We start from the raw sequence: 19,112 nt of genomic DNA, 5'->3' as shown, positions 1-19,112 counted from the left end.
GATGTCTCATTTCTCAGACCTGGAAACCTCACTGTGTGTTCAACATGGGGGCTGTGACTTCAAAAAAAACACAACAACAACTTCCACCTTTTGACGTGGGGTGCGTTATAGATAAGAAGAAAACCTTGGCAAGGAAAGCAGAGATTCATAGAAGAGCGATACCAGGATGGCAAGCGGCACCAGCAGTGACAACTGTGGGCGCATAAGGAGAATGTAAGGTTCTCAAATGAGAGCTTTACAAGCAATCACTCTAAGCAAGGACAAAGAAAGCCCTTCCTGTCGACAGCTCGGGAGCAGCTAACAGCTGCGTCCCAGGTTTCAGGGGTCTGGAGAGGATCCCTGGGCTGCGGGGTGGCAGCGGCAAGGCAGGAACAGGAGCCCCGGCAGCCCCAGGGCAGGGAGCTGTTAACTGCTTCGCTGCGGCATGGCTGCTGGGGAGGGTCTGCGTACGGCTCCATCAGCAGCTGCTTGCTTTGGCCTTACACAAATGAGCCCCTGGAAGTGGAGGATCCTGCTCTGCTCCTCCGGTCTGACTGTGCTTCATTCACCAGCTTCCACGCTGGAGGCCTCCCCTGAGAGCAGACCTGTGCCTGGCTGCCAGCTCCCGGACACCCACAAACTGTACATTCAGCTCAAAAACAGGGCATTTTGCTGCCTCGCTGGGCAGGACCAGGAGACCTCCCACATGCCAGGCATGTCTCCGGTCCATGCTGCCACCAGGACACCAGCCTCCAGAAACTAGCCCCACTCTGCTCTTCAGGTGAGCAGGGCAAGAGTTACAATGCCCTCAAATTCTTTTATTTTTTTTTAAATCTTTATCTCCTTGCCTTTGTGCACTACATGCACTAGGGCTGTGTGTTGGATTCTGCTGATAAGCTCGCAGTCATTGAGTGATTTACCTAAGATTTACCTCATTTCCGAACTAACATCTTCTTGTGCCAGGTGGATACAGAGCGTGGTGGCAGAAACAGAGTCGAGGGATTTTGCTGCTCTGTGTCTAAGATAATAACACCAACAACAGTGCTACTTCTCTGGCAAGAAAAGGAATGCAATACACAAATGCTCGTTACTGTGTCACCCACCGAGCTCCGTGAGCAGAGAGGAGCAGCAGGGCCAGGTATCCTCGGCCAAATCGCTGTGCCTCCAGCCTTACATCTGCACAGCTGACTTCAGCCAACGAGTGTTTGTGTAAAGGGATTTACTAGAACCCTGTCAGTTGATAGAGCACGGATAAACATGGGTAAAGAACTCAGTACTTTAAAGAAACTTCCAAACATCAAAGCGATGTGTAAAACAAAGTGGGAGGCATTTTGTTTGCACTCTGCAGCAGCACTAAGTGTCCGAACAAAGCTGTGCCATAGCGAGGTTTCGCTAAGTTTCAAGAGAAATCGAGGGTTCTACAGACGAGCTGTGAAGCAACCTGAGTTACCAGTAAAAAAAAAAAAAAAGAAGAAAAACAAAAAACACACCACAAAAACAGAAACAGTAAATTTGGAAAGTTAGGATGCCATGAACAACTGCTGAACTGCACCCTCCCCAGCTTGAACCGCATCTCAGAGAAACCCCAGTGCCAGGGAAAATGCAACTGACGTCAGGCGGATTCCCAGTTTGCATGCTTTCACTACAGAATTTTGTAATAAAAAGTCATTTCTGGGGGGTAGAATAAATGCTAGAAAGTTCCATTGTCCACTTCAGTCACAAAGATATTAAAAGTAACATTAATTTAATGTTAAGCTTTACCACTCACTGCTTTCTTTTTAGGGAAATAAAAGCCCCTTACACGGTACGTGCAGAGCACACGGCAATTTCTTTCAGCCACAGCAGAGGAGATTGCACTGAGGCTGCTGCCATGACAGCCCATCCTTGCCACCGCCCTGTGCTAATTCATTTCATAAAAAAACACCAGCCTGTGCTAATTCACGTCTCTTGTCCCTGCCAGACGTACTGAGCCACAGACCATCAGCTTTTGAAGGAGACAGCAGCCACTCGGGGAGATCTGTGCTGTACCAAAAACCACAGGGCTCCGGCTGCTCGCGCTGCTTGAGCCCTTGCGGTGACCAGCTGTCTCCTAAGGGAGCCTAAGGTTTTTCAGTATGTGCCTGCAAACTTTCCTCCAGGATTTCAGCCCCCGATGGTACAAGGATGGGGTGAGGATGCAGGCGGGAGCTGCTTGTCCTGCAACTGCAAACCACTGCCCACATACCCTTACCTGCCAGAAGCTGCAGTTTTTGGGTCTCATTCAGCCGGTGGTGGTGCCAGCCCAAACATAAGCAGCTGCCAGGGCCATCCCCATCTCATGTCCCTTGTCCCTCATGCTCACCTTCGCCCTGTGTTGCGCCATCAGGAGAGCCAAATTTTCTTAAAGTTACTTGAGGCCCTCTTCAAAAATCAAGTTTGCTGTCACTGAGAAATGCAACCTCTGCCTCTGGGCTTTGGTGCTCATATGGGCTCTGAGTAACCGAGCACAGCTCCAAAGCTGGCCTTGCTTTAGGCATGGACCCAGGCCTCCTATGGTCCCTTCCAACCTGCATCATTCTCTGAACTCATGGTTAATCATTTCAGCCCGTTACTGGAACGGAGAACTAAAGAGAGCAATTTTTCTGCTGCTTCAGCTCGCTGAGCTGTCTTGCTTTGGGTTGTACAGGCACCAGGACCTGGAGGGATGGAACCGCTCCTTTGGGGCTGGTATGGGAGCAATTTGCCTGCAATGAGGATCATCGCCCTGCAGATGCAGGATCAAGACTGCTGAACTCGGAGGCAAAGAAAAGACTGACATCACTAATTGGTTTATTAATCATCAAAGGATTAGTTTAAAAAGAAGTCCCAAGCTTCCTGCAGAAACAAAGAGATTTGACAGAGAATTCAAGACTATTTCCTAATGCCAAAATATCCCCTGCCAGTCAGCACATGGCTGCAGCAGTACCTGCAGCTACACACCACACTGTTACTCAAACTGTTATTTACTGGACACTCTATAAAACATAAGTTGCTGCCCACACTTTGAGGTTTTGCTAATCATACTAGAAAGCAGCATTTGTCACTCATCAGCTTCTCAGGCTTGTCTGAGCTTGAAGACGACAAATTTATGTCCTTGTGGTAAGAATAACAAAGCCAACACATGTAATAAAATGTGGAACAGAAGGGTTTAGGATGGAGAAGAGTTCCCTACCTTTCTGTCCATTATACCAGCTAATTACCAGTTTGCATTTTACTAACAGCCGCTGGACCACAAAACCTGACATCTCCATTTTATGTGCTAAGGGCTCCTGAACTCGGATGCAGCTGTAGGTCATGTACCCTCCCTCTGGGTATTGCAGTAGTGACCACTGAGGTGTAAAGCAGGCAGTTTACGAGAAGACTGAAAATGACATTTGTACCCATTGTAAAGCATCTATGAGGAACACCCTGTAGGGCACACCCAACTGCTGGTTTTTTTTTGTGCTCCAGCTTCAGCACTGTGTGGTCAGAAGCACGAAGCAAAGATATGGGTTACAGAGACACATTTAAGGTAAGCGTAATTGCCAACACCCTGCTGAGAATTGGCTGAATCCTCTGGATGCAGCCATCCAAACCCAGACCTCCTGACAAGAACCAGCACTCAGTGCCCGTCTGAGAGCAAGATGTGCAAACTTCAAACCTCTGTGATTCTTCTTGAAGCAGAGGCTGTTATTATTGTCCACCACAAGCGCATGCAGGAGCTAAACCCGGGCTCCAGGAGGGCTCCAGGTTTGACGCGTCCCCAGCTCTCAGCAGCTGGGCAGCCAGAGCAGAGGGGCAAGGGGCAGAGCGCAGCTGGGAGACGCAGGTGCCCTGGAGCACAGCAAACGTGCACTGTCCTCCACATCCTGGAATTTAGAAGTCAGAATCCAATTATTCGCATGATCTAATATTTCCTGCAGGGACTCCAGCTTGAAATGGCTGTTTGACCTAAGGCTGAGAGACCAGAGGATGTACCTAATACAACAGTACAAGAGGATCCAAGCGCTGCATGATTCAGCATGTTCTAGATGTTCTCATGATCAGTTACCTTAATTCTCAAAGATGCTTTTTTTTTTTTTATATATCCCCTAAACCACAAAATTTGTCTAGTTTTTGACTACTGAGGCTTGCTGGGAGCTATGAAGTGCTTTATTCAATGTCCCCCTCCCGGATCTGACTTGCCAGTGGTGACATGGCAGCATGCACAAAAACGGAAAACCATTCACCCTAAATCTGTCTCTGTGCTATTAGCCCTGATGATCAGGACATTTGTCACTCTCACATGTATTTTTGGGCAGGGCAAGCACACGAAGAAGAGTGGTTACTAAAAACCAAAGCAATGCCTTATATACATTTGCTGTACCCAAGACGGGCTATGAACACTCACCACGACAGTGTCCCATTTCTTAAAGGCTTCGAAATCTACAAGTTCTGCCAGAGCTGCAGTTTTCTTATTTTAATTGTCTGCATGTGCTTCGATGAGCACTGTGCACTGTGGATGCCACCACACATCCCACTGGTGCAAGCTGTGGCATTTTTATGGTTGCTTTATTTTTGTAAAGACATCTACAAAAAAGTCACACAAGTCACAGTGATGCTGGTATTAACTATTTGCTTTTTGCACAAGCCTTGCATTTACAGCTCTCAAAGCAGCATTCCTGTGCGTCTCCAACCACTCTGGTAATTACTCGCAGCACCTTCCCAAGGCACTGTGGTGAGGGATTTACAAACCCCTCAGCAGCAGTCACTGCGCCTTGTGATGCATCTCAGACGTGCTGGGTAACACTGACAGCTGGAGGGATAGGCACTCCTCGAGTGCCAGACCAGTATTAGTACTGCAGAACATCCCAAGTGCCCTACCCCTAAGTAAAACCACGCATGGATATATGAAAAAGAACAACTCAAGACTGCAGTTGGCTCTTCTGGAACTAAAGAGCAGAAAACCCCTGTTCTGGACCCGCAGGGTCTGCTTATGCAAATCCAAACCCAGAGCTCACAACCCAACTCTGCACCAAGGCTTCCCCTCTGTGCACCACAGTCAGCTCCTTTCACCCTAACACTTGCCAAACCCAAGGAGGCAGCTTTAATGAAGCATGAAGTTCATTGGGCTAAAACATTTTCCCAAAAGAAAATGGAGGTTTTATCTGAAAACACAGCCCTCAAGATGAGTCCAACCAACCTGGGCAGTCAGTACAGCGTCTGTACCAGAAACCTAGGCTCACAAACCTGGGAAGGTGTGAAAGGGAGAGCAAGCACATGGATGGATGTGACACAGCCTGCCTCCCTTTCCACAAAGCCACATTATTCACCAAAGGATTTATAAGAGATAAAGAGCCATGGGATAAGAGGGAAGGTTTCTGTAGGGCTAAATCACTGCTTAGAAGAGGCAGGGGCAAATGGTTATTCTCACCAGGCAAGGGAGGCGCGGAAGTTTTCTAACAGTTCATGCTTTCCAGGGCAGGCAGGACACTGCAGCTCATGAGCAAGCTCCAGACAGCCCAGGACACTGAGAGCCAGGGCAACAGAGCAGCAGGTGACCTTGGTGACAACAGGTACAAAGCAGTGAGCGAGGGGAAAACCACTCCTTTCAGGTACAAAATGATGGGCTCTGAGGTGCGTGGTGCTCACTCAGGAGAGAGAACTTGGGCTGCAGGACCCATCACACAAGAACATCAGCTTTGGGCACAGCAGCAGCTAAAAAGAGACAGGACAAAGACTCAGCTTTGAGTGGCAGACGGCAGATCAGGACTGCTGGATGTCATGGTAGAAACCAACTGAATAAAAATCCTTATTATGCTTATAAAAAAAAAAAAAAAAAAAAAAAAAGGCAAAAAGCCACCAAACCTGCCGATGATCCCTGGATTCTCTTTTCCAATATTTCAGCTGCTCTGGGGATGTCCTCAGCCAGGGCTCAGCTCTGCCTTGTCCCTGCCAGGGCACCCCGAGCCTGCCCTGGGTAAGATGCGGGTAAGATGCGGGTAAGCAAACCCCCATCAGACGGAGCGTTTTGAAGAGTCCCATCTTAGGGACTTCCCCGCTAAGCATACGAAGACATCTTTTAATGTTTGTAATCGGTTCCTAGTAACTTTTCAGAGACAGCGATTTTTAATACACATCCCAATTCCTTCTCTGCTACGCAACTACACGATTACACATTTTTAGTCTATCCAGGGCCTTTCAAACACCATGGCACTGAGTGGTGACTTACAGTTACACCTCTGGGTACAGCACAGATCCCCTCCTGGAGCCCATACAGGCAGTCTGGTGGGAGAGCTGCCTGCCTGCTCTGCAAGGCAAGGTCCCCTCTTGCTGGCTGGAAGAAGCTGGCTGAGATGTCAGCTCTACCTGGCAGGCAGACTCACGAGGTTGAGCAAAGGACAAAGCTTGAGTACCACAGAGCTCACTCGCAAGGGTGGGACAGACAAACCAACCAGGAGGGAGCAGTGTGTACCCCGCAGGCAGGGACGTGGGCTTCACAGCTGCTGCTTCGTGCACCAAGAACCCAGAAGCGGGCTGAGGCAGGGACATCGGTCAGCGATGCTCTCCCACTTCCCCATTTTCCTGGATCCCCTGGTAGCAGCTAGTCATGTAGCAGTTCCTGGTGCTTTTAAACAACATAAACATACATGTGCAGATATTCCTGAACATGGGGGTGCGGTGCTTTGAGAGCTGGCACAACAAGTGTTACGGATGCGCAGCATAATAGACTTATTCATCAAGATGCCCTGGGGGCCAGCACGGTCCCCGTTCTGCTGATGGTAAAATAAACAGAGATAAGCGACTGGCTCATGATCAGACACAAAGACAGTGACAGCGCTGTGAAGGGTGAGGATGTGCAAATTGTTGTCCTCAGCAAAAGTCATTTTCAGTTTAGTGCTGAGCACACGGGTTAGTTCCAAAAGCCAGGTCTCCATTTCTCCCCAGTACAGGAAAGAAATGAACTGTTTTGCATCCAACTGGGTAGCTTTATAAAACAAATGGGTAAACTGAGTCATGCATTACTATTTTTTAAAAATAAACCGCAAAGGCTAGCATTCGGGTAAGGAAAAAAAGGCATCATGCCTGCCACCACTGATGAAGCCACGCAAGCTTCTCCCCAAAGAGCATCTCGTGAGCTCCTAAGCTCTCGGCACGTTAGCTGTGGAGCATCTGCACAATCGATAACAGGCATCTCTCGCTGCCAGTTACACGGCTGCAGCTTGTAGGAGCAGCGCAATACTCCTTCAGCCCCTCTTCTCCCTGCCATCCCCTCTTCTTGCTCCCTGAAGGCACAGTGAAGGAGCAGAAAGACCGTGCTGGGAACAGAACCGGCCCAGGGATTTACACTGCAGAGAAAAATGGTAGGTTTGGACAGCAGGGCTAGACTTCCCATTGGCTCAAGGGATTTATCTTGTAGATTTGGATTGCACAGGAAGTCCTCAACAAAATTACAGCCCTCTCTGGGACAGCACTGTAATTTACACTATAGAGAGTACCCTTGTCAACCTTGGAAAAATGCTCATTTGTACAAGCCAGTGTCCGGCAAGATGTGCAGCCCCTGCAAAGAGCTCACAAAGCTGTTGGCCTTGGCTTGCACTCTTTGTGCTGGCATCGGGTTTTATTTCTCCAGTGCTCACACCGCTTAACTCTGGGCCCGATTCTGCAAGGACAATCAGAAGCTGCTGCTTGGCTGGCACAGCCCAGAGCACAGGGGCCACCAAACTCAGTCAGCCTGGAGCACAGGTTCTCCTTCAAGCCCAACCACCAACCACCAGGTCAGAGAACAAGGACCCCACAGGGAATATGGTTCAAATGCAAAGGACAAGCAAATGCCACATTTGTCTACAACCACCCTCTTCATAACTGAAGTCAGAAGTTTTCCCCCAAGCTCCATCCTGGTACCTCTTACCACAAATAAAGTGGCTGCAACACAGCATGGACTCTTCCTTGTTATAAGCCCTTAAATAGCCTTACCTTCTCCAGCCCACGGCAAAAAGAAACCTCTTGTAACGGTGAGTTCCTTTAATCAGCAACAACGGAATTAAAACAGAAAGAGTCTGAACTATAAAAGGGTGAAGGGAACCAAGCCAGCTCCAGTATGAGAAAACATCAGCAGAGTTGACCCTCGGACTCCTGATCGAAGGGAGGCACTAGCAGGTAAGGGACAACACTCAGGATCAACCAGGATGCTCCAGGAGAAACATCAATGCCATTTATTTATTGTCAAAACGAGACCAAAACCAAGTCAAAATCTGAACTTCAATACTCAAGCTTAATTTGATTACCCTGAAACCAGTTCAGCCAGTGGAGATCGTTTCTTTCCTGACAGCACCCACAGGTCCACGGTGAGTACTCCAGCAGCAACTGCAAGAGCTCAGCTGGAGCCACTGGAGTTGCTCAGTGGATGGTGCATGAGAGCAGCCGGCACTTTCAGTCCTGACACAGACGCCCACACCAAACAACCTCACTTCCACACCCCGGGAGAACCATCACAGTGCAGTGCCACCGGGCTGAATGCCCTGAGGACGGCCAGCAGCCTTCTCAGTACGTACCCAGAGCAGGCTGCCAAAAGCATCGGGGATGACTGACCCATGTCTGGTCCACGCAGCAGTCCTCAAGGAAGTCACAGAGCCACGGTCTTAGGATGCAACCAACCTGCAGACAAGTAAGGCTTCAGCACGTGCAAGCACAGCAACGCCAGCCTGAGCAGGACAGAGGTCACCAGTCCCAGATTTACAGCCTGCAGGAAGCTTGCAGCAGCGTGGCTATGCTGCTATTAATATCCAATGAGCTCAAGGACATTCCTTGAGTTAAAATAGGTGGCATGAGAAGCCACCACAGTCAGTCTACTAACTGATTGTGTCTTTTGCCTCTGGGAGTTGATTATCATCTCGTTTCCAAAACCCCATGTTGAGAATCAAAACGCTTCTGTTCTTTTAGAGTCTCTTAGAGTATTCAGGCTATTGAGAACTGTTCCTGGGGTTTCTGCTTGTTCTGATCTTCTCTGAGGCTCTTTTTTTAGCTTTGGCTTCCTGGTTAAATATTAGCAGAACACCTTCAACATCTCAGAGCACAAAGAACAAGGAGACTGCTAGTGGGTGCAGTTTATTCCACCTTTTGTTCTTTATTAAAGCTGCTCAGAAGTCATAAAAATACCAAGATCAAGAGGAGAACTGACAGGCTGCAAAAGGTCTAATCTTTTTAACAAGTTGGGCTGTATATTCAGTATGAAGCTCCCGGATTCAATAAAAATGCATGCTGTGGCAATGTAGCCCTGTTTACCAAAGCCTGATCTGCGCTCAACATTTCCAACTTCTCCGAATAATCGGGAGGAAACAAAGAGAAGAAACTACTCAGTAGGTCATGAGGTAACGTAATGCTCCTGCTCCCATTGTGTCACTGCGAAAAATCCTACCAAGATTCAGGTATCTTTGGATCAGGCCCATTTCTCCTGCATGCACATGGGCTGCTCCGTTCACAACTGTACCACCAACTGCGTGCAGCCTCTACAAGCCTTTGGGAGAAAAATCTGGTTAGATCATGCTGCTTCCTCCAGCACTTGTCTGCAACAGAAACAGCACCTCTATTGGGGACCAAGCTACGGTCACCAACAGCTGGCACCTGTGGGCTGGTGACAGGCAGAAAATAGACTCGGAGCACTAAATCCTCAACGTGAAGCCTCAAAGGGCATCCAAGCTCAGCATCTTCCATGTCCCAGTACAGAGCTTAACTCAAACTCAAACTCTTCTGTGGCTGCTGCTCCAGGAACGCTGGACTCCTGGCCCTGCCGGGGGAAAGTGAGGCAGCTCAGGGTGCACCTGGCCCACCTGCGGGGGAGCAGGAGTGTGCTTGGAGATGAGTGTCCCCACTCACACCAGCCGTGCTTTGCTTTCTTCCCGTTCTGAATCATCACAGAGCACGTGCGCTGGAAGCCCTGGGGTTGAAGCAAATCCAGAATGACGGGCTCCAGGAGCCATCCTGACATGTTTGGCCATGACTGTGCATTCAGGCTGCGCGACTTAATTTTTAACAGGCTTAAATCTGAACTTGAACAGATACCTGAGCAGTAAAAGGCCTCTGTCCTCTTCCGATTCCCTGCTCTGTGCCATCACCAGTTTTTCAGGACCCTGTAAAAAAGCACCAGGAGCAGACCAAGATTGCTTCACTACTCCTGTTCGAAGATCCCACTGCCCTGATCTCACAGTACACACCAGCACCTTTCAGTTCCAGTACCAGCACCGCTGACCGGCTTCAGGACGATGCAGCATCGCTTCCTCAGGCCCTGAAGTCTTCTGGCCCTGGGTGACACAATCCGGAGGGTTTGGGCAGAGCATTTGCACCAAACAGAGGCTACAGGAGGTCTCTTTCATCGTACAGTACCAAAGGTGAGTGAGAGGACACGAGCTCGGTGTGTCCCAGGTCAGACCAGGCTCTGCAGAAGCTGAAGCACTGCAGGGAGCTCAATGGGAAATGGGGCTCTCCTTGCTGCCCTCTTGAAGGCGTAAAACCTACTGAACTGAGCACACTTGTGGCCTGTTTAACTCCGCTTCCAAACCTGTCAGTGACGACGGTTAGGCAAAGACATCAGCAGCTCCTGAGCCAGGCCCTGCATTTAGACCAGCAAATGTAAAAGCCCTCAAATTTGTCTGGCTCCCTCCCCAAAACGTGCAGACCTCCAGCCTACACAAGCACCATGCACAGCCCAACACCACATCCCACCCGCACAAGTAGTGTTACAAAGTCCCTGCAGGAGGGGAGCGACAAGCCCAGCTTCATTTGTCCCAGGAGAGGAAGGTTTCCAGCAGTGATGCTCCCACAGAACCATCCTGTGGTGACGCAGAGACTCCTGGAGATTTTAGAGGTCTGGTTTAGGCCAAAAGGCAGGAAGGAAAGGGGAAGGAAACATCCTAAAGAGCATCCAAACTCTGTGGGTTACGAAGAATTTTAGAATAAAATGCATGAGGAAAATTCATGCTGTGACATTGATATTAAGGACAGACTAGGGGGCAGTGGAAACTCAGGTCAGCTCTTGCAAGTCCCAGCACATCACACGGTAAAACCAGGCGTCCGATGCTGTGGCTCCATGCTCCCCCTGAGCCACAAACCTGCAGCTTCGTGCAGCAGGACGAGAGCGCAGCTCACCCTCCTGATGAGCGCCCAGCACGGATTCCAGCACACATGGCCCAGCCCAGCTGGGTTTATGGATAAACCCCATGATTTTGTGCTCCTAACAGGTCAAGGGTGGTGCTTGGCAGTTCCCAACAGTGGTCTCGAAGGCAGCATCTGCAGGTACCCGGCTGTGTGTCCACAAGGCTTGCGGCTGCAGGGGCAAATGCTGAGCTTCTGTGCGCAACCCCTCTGGATGCCGGCACCAGAGTGAGGCCCCAGCCACCCCACCGACTGGAGGCCCCTTGCCCTGCCGTTCTCTGCACCAGCTTCCTGAGCCTGGCTTCACACCAGCCTGAGGTATAAGCTCCAGACCCCAGAGTGACAGCAGTCGGCATCCTTGCATCTCCTCCCAGCAGCAAAGCAGAGGAGCTGACCCGAGCGTCACCCTGCCGGCTGCTCCCGACAGGCACTGCCACCCACCTGCGTGCTCCCTTCCCAAAGGAGGAAGAGAAACCAAGCAACATCAAAAATAAAGAGAAGTCATAAAACAAATATTACCTTTGCCTGTGGGCAGAAAATCTAGCATCTGATGATCACCTTCCTTTGAAGACACCAAGCAGTTAATAAGTAAATCGCATGGCAGCAAGGGTGGCTAGAGAAGGATGTCATGAGCTCCGTGTGTTGTGCCTCCAGCCTCGCACTGCTGCGAGCATGGTGGGATGCAGCACACGGCAAATCCAGGAGCGTCCGTGAGCTTTGCTTCAAAATACTCCCGTGGCAGCTAGGTAAAACTATTAACTTTTGCTTGGAAGCGCTCGCAAGCCAGACAAACCCATGGGGAGGGAGCCGCGTGCCGACAGTGAGCAGCAGAGACCCAGACAGGGCAGGCGAGCGCCTGCGGCAGGGCCCGGTGCTCTCTCTGCAGCTCCCCGCCGGCTGGCTGAGCCCCGCAGCGGCGCTCCCCGAGCCCGAGGCCCCGCTGCCAGCTGGGCTCCTGCCAAGGCAGCGGCTCCACTCCTCCGAATTCCAGCCCAGGCTGCTCCAGCTCCTGCCCGCCTGGCCTTAACGCTTTCACTGCTGCTGCCTCCGGCGCCCAGCACAGCATCGCCTCTCCTACGGGGATCCGGGAGGGCGCAAGGAGGTGTAAGGGACCCACCTGCACCAAGTGCAGCCCCCACCAGGCAGCTCCAGAGGTGTCTGGCAGCTGAAGGAGACATTACCCACAGGGAGGAGAGGCACACAGACCTTCCGAGTTTCGAATTTGACAGCAATGCTCATGGCTGTGGGCAGGATGCTGCAGGCAGTGGTGCCCTGCATCCTGCTGGGAGGGTTACAGTATTTCCCTGCCCTCCAGCAGGGATGTGCCACTGCATAAAAGGATGAGCAGACTTCAGGGGTGCTGTTACCACAGAGGAGGGGTGTGTGTGCACGGGTGTGTGGGGAAGGTCCCAGTCCAGGTACAGCTCACACCTGGATTTCTCAGGACCTGGCATGTTAGATGCTTTTCAAGAAAACTTTTCAAGTTTTCAAAACTTTCTCAAGACTGTCCCTGCCCTGGCCCCTTCCCGCAGTGGTGCTGCTTGGGCTAATGTGTATAGCTCCCAGTGCTCAGCTATCACCAGGGCTCCTTGGGGTCCTGTGCGTGCCTCATGCTGTCTGAAGTGAATCACAGTTACAATTCCCAACACTGCAGCATGAGAACCACAACAACACATGCATTTCCTTGAAATGTAAAGCTAGCACTAACGAATACAAGAGTTCTGCATGTTTCCTTATGCAACGACCCAAATCTTGCAGAAAATCTCATAGATTCCTGCTCCCACAATCAGCGTGTACAGAAAGCAAATCCTGATCCCATCTGTCCAGTCCCCTCTTCCCAGCCTGCTACCCGGCCTCCTCCTTTGACATGAGGCAGAGGAAGGAGCATCACCTGCTTGGGTGAATAGCTCAGAGGTAGAAGCTTCCTGACAGAGGACCTGGCAAGACCCCTGCTTGGTTTTGCTTTCTTCAGGGGTTTACAACCCTCCATTTCACAAACCACTTCAGAAAGGAGAACGACTCCTCGTGGAACCTCTTCCCATGTGTGCTTCACTGACTACAAAGCACTGAACTTTCCTCTAGTCTGATCAGTTGTGAAAAGCCAATTTTCCCATAGATGAAAGCAGCAGACACCTCTCTGCCAGACCATGCTTTGGCTGATGGGGGATTTCCCCTATACCCACCTCCCTGCTGAGGGCAGGTGCCCTGGAAACGACAGTCATTAGGCAGCCTCTTATCTCATTCTTCTTTCTTCCAGAGATTTTTATCACAGCCTGGTATTTCCCTCTTCAATCTGCTTTGCCCTGATCCTTAGCAGCTGCACCGCGGTTTGTGAGCGTCTCTCCCATTCTCTTTCTCCCCAGACATGACTTAAAGTAACTAAGCAACAACCCTCATTCTTTAGGTTGATCTTGAGTATCGATTTTCTGTCCTGTTTATAATGAAGAGGAACTCTCCAAATCAGCTTTCCAAATCTGCACTCTACTGATGCCACTGACCTGAGAGCAGAATTGTTTCTTTGCCCTGCTGAAGAGCAGCAAAAGCTTGTTACTCGCAGACTCCCCGAGGAGTACGAAGTTCAGAAAATGGAAAGTGCATACCAAAAGTTTTTCCGAAAGTATTATGTGGTGTACATATTTTGCTTCTTCAGTCTCTGCTTCTTCCCAGTTTACATTGCCACCTGACATTCCAGCAGTCCACAGCCTGGCGTCACAGTGTAACTTAAACCTCCAAGCTCATGGCTTGAGAAACATGCTATCTCCTGCCTCTTATCTGCCACAATATTTGTCAAGTCTCTATGTGACTCATATTTGAATTATTCCTTCTCTACTCAACAAACCTTCAGGATCTTCTACTGAAAAATTCTACATCTTGAGTTCTACTGAAATGATCTGCATGTAGTGGATTTTGGCCATGCTTTTGTGTGCTGTTAACCTTAAAGCTGGAGAAACAATCATTTTACCTCTGTTTCACCCTGGAACTCTGGTGCCACCATGAAACAGGAAAGTCCAAAGCCTTTGCAATAAGTTTGGGTTAAACGCCCCATGCAACTTTAAGTCAGCTGCTTTATGTACATGCCCCATGACAGATTAATATTTCTCTACAACGAGTGCTTCATTCTTTATGAATGGATGTACAAACAGTTCTTCCATAGACAGCCAAAAAAAAACCAAAAACTTATAAACCTGTGAGGTGAACTTACAAGTCACCATTATCCCCTGTGCAAGGTGGGTGCAGAAAATGCCATTAACACAGCCTGCCCTGAGAACAGAGGTCAAACCAGCACTGCATCTGACAGCGAGCCCACCCACACCTTACGTTCCTAACAGCCCAGGCTGGGCAGGTAAGGGCGAACGAGCACGTGTGTAACACGAAAATCCACTGAAGGTGCCATGCACCAAGTGTGAGGGGTGATGGGGCAGACTGGGGATTCCTGCCCAAGAGACAACTTTGGGTGCCTGCTTGGCGTGGTGGGGAGGTCCCTTTGGGACGGGCAGGGGGACCTGACTTCCCCGGCTGCTGTCACGGACGGCCCAAGGTGTACGGGACGAGCTCTGCTGTGCTTTGCCTTGCCCTTCCATCCAAAAAGACCCCACCTCCACCCTTACCCCGCTCCGGCTGCCCTGTGTCAGTACCTCATGGCTGTGGATCACCCACAGCGTGTCTGGCAGAGCCCCGTCCCTGGGCTGTGCTGTACAGAGGCAGCCTGAAGCTGGGCACTGCAGGCACTTGGCTGCCTGGGCATGGCCAAGCGCTCCCAGTGGTCTGCCAGCACGTCCTGACGGCGCTGCTATTGCCAATGCTGCAACTACCAGGCTGGCGAGGTGAGGGCCGTTCCTCCGCACTGCCTGGGCTCCCTTTGCTCCCTCCCTCCGCACACCCATGCCCTCTGGAAAGCTCCCTGGGAGCGGCTGGCCCGGCCCCAGAAGCACCAGAGCCCTCGAAGCCGCCCCACTGAACAAACACGGGTGGGAGTGGGAGGCCTGGAGGAGGAGGGATGTGCCTAGGAGAAAGCCCGCTCTCCTCCACCTCTGCTGGCAACCACCAGAAGAGACAGATTAGAGCTGAATTAAGTTGCCAGCATTAAACAAACATGCCTGTTCTCTTTGAAGTTCTGCTTCCCTTTAACATGAGCTCATTTCTCTTTGTTCAGCCCTAGGAAGCCACGAGCTCCGATGGACTTAACTCTTTGCAGGGCTCCTCAGCTCTGCCAAGCACTGCATCTCGCCCCGCTCACACCCATCGAGACGGCCGGGCCCTTGTGGGAGCAGAGCCCGGTGTAGGCGCAGTCATACCGAGGGTCCTGGCCGTGGCTCTCCCTGCTGGGAAGGGCCCCCCCTCGGTTCAGCAGGAAGCTTTACCGCAACGGTTCCTGGAGCTAAAGGAAACGGGGATACCTCTGCGGTGAAGCCTCCTCCAGGCCTGCCAAGAGCAGCACTCACAGGCCCCGGGGGAGCTGAGCTCAGCCCTCCTGCAAGGCTGGGCGGAGGGGAAAATGAACAAGGGAGGAATTGAGATTGGGAAAAAGGAAGAAAGTTCCCAGAAGTCCCTTCTTTTGGTTTAATCCCACAAAGCGGAAATTGGAAAGTTTGGGACAGGAAAGGATGGGGATAAAGGAAAATCTTGCCACAGAGAGGAAAGTAAAATACCACAAAGCCAATGCCGATCCCGACTTTATGGTGCTTTTGCATGGCTCACACAACCTCTGCCAGTCCCTGCTGCTGCCGCAGCAACTGAAATACCTGTCAAAGACAGCAGAGATCTGCCTGAAAGCAAGTGTTCTGGCTGGAAGCGTGGAGATGTGCCTTCTGCTCACTGTTTTTGTACGTGAGCAGGAACCACAGAGTCCCTGCAGGTTGAGCAAATACACGAGGGAAAACTGTGACAGGCCGGCAAGGGGGAATAAGCGCTTCTTAGAGGGCACCCAGCCACCACCGTGCTGCTCCATGGCTGGGGGGTCCTGGGCACTCTTCCCTGGCACAGAGAGGGGTGAGGCAGAGCTCTCCACCCCTGGCTGCACAAAAGCTCCTACCTGCCACCAACACGTCCCTGCCCCTGGTGTGGTGCCTGAGGAGCACCTCGGGGACACCGGGCAGGAGCCCCCAGCCCCAGGTCAGGAGCGAGGGAGAGGCTGGGAACACCACAGCTGGACACGGGCATCCAAGATAAGCAGCCTTAGCACAATAAGTGCCTCCCAGCCTAACAGAAACCATTCCTGGCTGGGGGGAGCTCACAGCACAGCCCACAGGCCACCATGCGAGGTGAGCCCAGGCCACGTGCCCAGACACTGGCCCTGCAGCACCAACAGGCCTGGCACCACCACAGGGCCGCAGGACAGCACCAGCCTGATGGACTAGCACAAACCCTGGATTTTCAAGAGGAACTGTCTCATCAGAGAAACGCCTTTCCTAAGTAATCCTTCAGCTCGGGCAGGGAGGTTCCTCTCCTGCTTTTAATTTCACTGCCAGGCATGCGCTGGACTTGCCAGCCAGCAAATGCTAGAGGGACCTGCACGGGGACAGTGCCAGCTCCTGTGTTCCCAAATAACTCTCACACTTGCAAGCTAGACACATGGCTGAAACTCTCAACAGCCAGTGTTCAGGCATCAGCAAGGCAGAAAGCTCCCCAGTACCATCCCTAACCAACCATCACAGCTCTCGGAACATGGCAGGTACTGCCTGACCCAGACCCGCTTTTTCCAGCAGAGACTGCAGCAAATGGCACAGCAAGATAGCACTGTCAGAAGTATGAACTGGCATAGTCCGGCTACTTAAAGACAGATAATTCTCTCATTATTTCCTTATTATATCTCCAAATATCCCAGTTCCTGTGGGAAAAGGTCTCTGTGTGTTCTAGGGACACAGGAAAGACTGAGGAAATTCCTGAAGAGGAACAGAACATGATACAGCATTGCCTTCCCTCCAAACAGCCACCATGCTGCCCGTCTTTCCAGATGGCTGCTGCCTAGCACCTTGATGCCAGGCTGCTTGTTACACTGCCAACAGATATGATCATCTGTACCTTCACCACACATGAAATTGCGATAAGAAAGCCTGAGACGGCACCCAGATGTCCTTGCTGCTAGCTTCTGCCTGTTTTGCTGCCCTTGGAGAGCTGAGTGGATGAGGAAGACAGCAAAACAACAACATGGACCTTACCTTTTGTTCCAGGAGGCTGCAGATTATCTCCAGTCAGCGAGCACCAGCCTACGGGAAAGATGTCCCGGGAATCATATCGGCACCAGTAATCGAAGGCACCTCTCCAGCCATCAAATGTTATGAGGACCTCAGAACCTCTCACCTCCCCAATGGTGGCCGGGCAGATGAAGTGAGGGTTCTTCCTGTCCACTGCCTCCAGCTTCATACCTGTCTTGAAGAAGTTTTGGGATGGAGATGGTGGTTCCTACAAGGAGAAGTTGAAAATATTCTCAGCGAGTGCCAGTGCCCCCCCAGATCAGGGCTGCCTTCTCCATCAGCACTCACCTCCACAAGCAGATGGAGAAGGGAGCTAGTGGGACAGATCTGAACCCCGATTAGATGTGCATGAGTTGGCCTAGCTACGCAGCCATGTGCCTTTACATTCATAAGACAACAAAGCCTATTACTGACTGCTCTATCATCACCAGGCGGCTGGACCAAATCCAGACAGCGCTACATTAACACTGCACCCTGTGACAACTCTGTCATGCATGACAGAAAACAAAGCTCTGAAGAAAAGAGCCTCTGCAGGATACTCTCACTTTGTATCTCAACCAGAGCAGGAAAAGCTGAGATGTGACAGTCTCTTTCCATCATTCTTTCTCCACCTTCAGCTTTGCTAGATATATGAGAAGCCTGTCAGCCATCCTTATCTGGGGCTTGCTCTGCCTGGTCTTTTACAAAGAGATACAGTAAAACCACCCCAACCACCCCATATGATGGCATACGCCTCCCAGACTGGTCTCCGTCCCTCTCTCTTCACTAAAGGGATGAGAATACAAACTGAGAAATCATACTTGCACTGTTGCTTCACAAGCAACACAAGGTAGCTGCATCCCTTGCAAGCTCTGGTACATTAAAAAGCTTCAGGGAGAGGTGCTGACTTTTATATAGAGAATTGGAGAAGCACCCGCTGCCCAGGTGAAAACAAGCACATCTCTCAAGCCCCAGCGTTGCAGCCCACCTTCCCAGTAGACCACAGTCTGCACCCTGACCCCTGCTCAATGCAGCAGCAGAGGGTATGGATGTGTCCCTAGGGAAGCAACATGTGGCAGCACCAGGCCATGTGTTCAGCTCCTCTGGGACCGATGGACCATGAGAAACTGTCTGTGATTCTGATGCTCTGCAGTAGAGGGGACACACCAGAAAGACGTCTTCACAAACAGTAAGATACCTTGTGAAAAATCCGGACAGGAGCCATCTCTGCTCCATTCAGAGTCTTCAGAAGGAACATGGGCCAAGAGGAGGCATTCAGCCGGAAGCCTGCAGAGAAGGGAGCAGAGATGGACGTAAGGCTGGGAGGTCACTGGATCCAGCCACACATGCCTGTCCTGACGGGAGCTTTGCAGCGGGCACATGTTGTGATCCCACACCACCCTCCTCTGAAAGCAGGAGTCAGGCTTGACCTTTTCCAGATACTCCAAATGCAAAACATTATGTTGCTGAAAAGAAACATCTGGAAATGGATGTTTGACTGCAATTTTCACTTATCATAACAAAAGTCTGTACATTGACCATACAGGCATTGTGCGTAGCACTGGTGCTGGCAGCTTCAGTGATCCTGCTACGGGGGAGACATGAATCAGCAAGTGCTCAGGCTATGAAATGTCTGCCTCAGGAGGGAATCTCAGCTTCTGGGTGGCCCCCTCCACCTTTCAGGAGTGAGCTGCCAGCAAGCTGACCTGAAGAAATAAAGAAGCTGTGACTTGGCTAGGAAACGGACTTAACCATTTAACCAAACAGAAAGGATGGCAACTTTTGGCTCAATACCTTCTGTGAAAGAAGCAACAGGAAGAGGCATATGGGAAG

At 51.0% G+C, this 19,112-nt stretch overlaps 1 protein-coding gene across 8 annotated transcripts in view; it reads right to left on the bottom strand.

Annotated features, from left to right (window-relative positions):
* Window positions 1-19,112, bottom strand: part of SCMH1 (Scm polycomb group protein homolog 1) — a 70,188-nt gene that overhangs the window by 20,755 nt on the left and 30,321 nt on the right. For all 8 annotated transcript variants that reach the window (XR_014318950.1, XM_082777527.1, XM_082777528.1 and 5 more), the window contains 2 exons: window positions 18,478-18,566; window positions 17,265-17,508 (listed from right to left, as the gene is read on the bottom strand). Coding sequence is in view for 7 of the 8 variants with exons in the window: in XM_082777527.1 (XP_082633653.1) it covers window positions 17,265-17,508; window positions 18,478-18,566 (333 nt within the window). In the remaining variant the exon portion in view is untranslated. The remainder of the gene's footprint in view (window positions 1-17,264; window positions 17,509-18,477; window positions 18,567-19,112) is intronic.

This window comes from Aythya marila (assembly GCF_965140915.1).
Source record: "Aythya marila genome assembly, chromosome: 22".
NCBI classification, from domain to species: domain Eukaryota; kingdom Metazoa; phylum Chordata; class Aves; order Anseriformes; family Anatidae; genus Aythya; species Aythya marila.
This window is presented reverse-complemented; position numbering and strand designations above follow the sequence as displayed.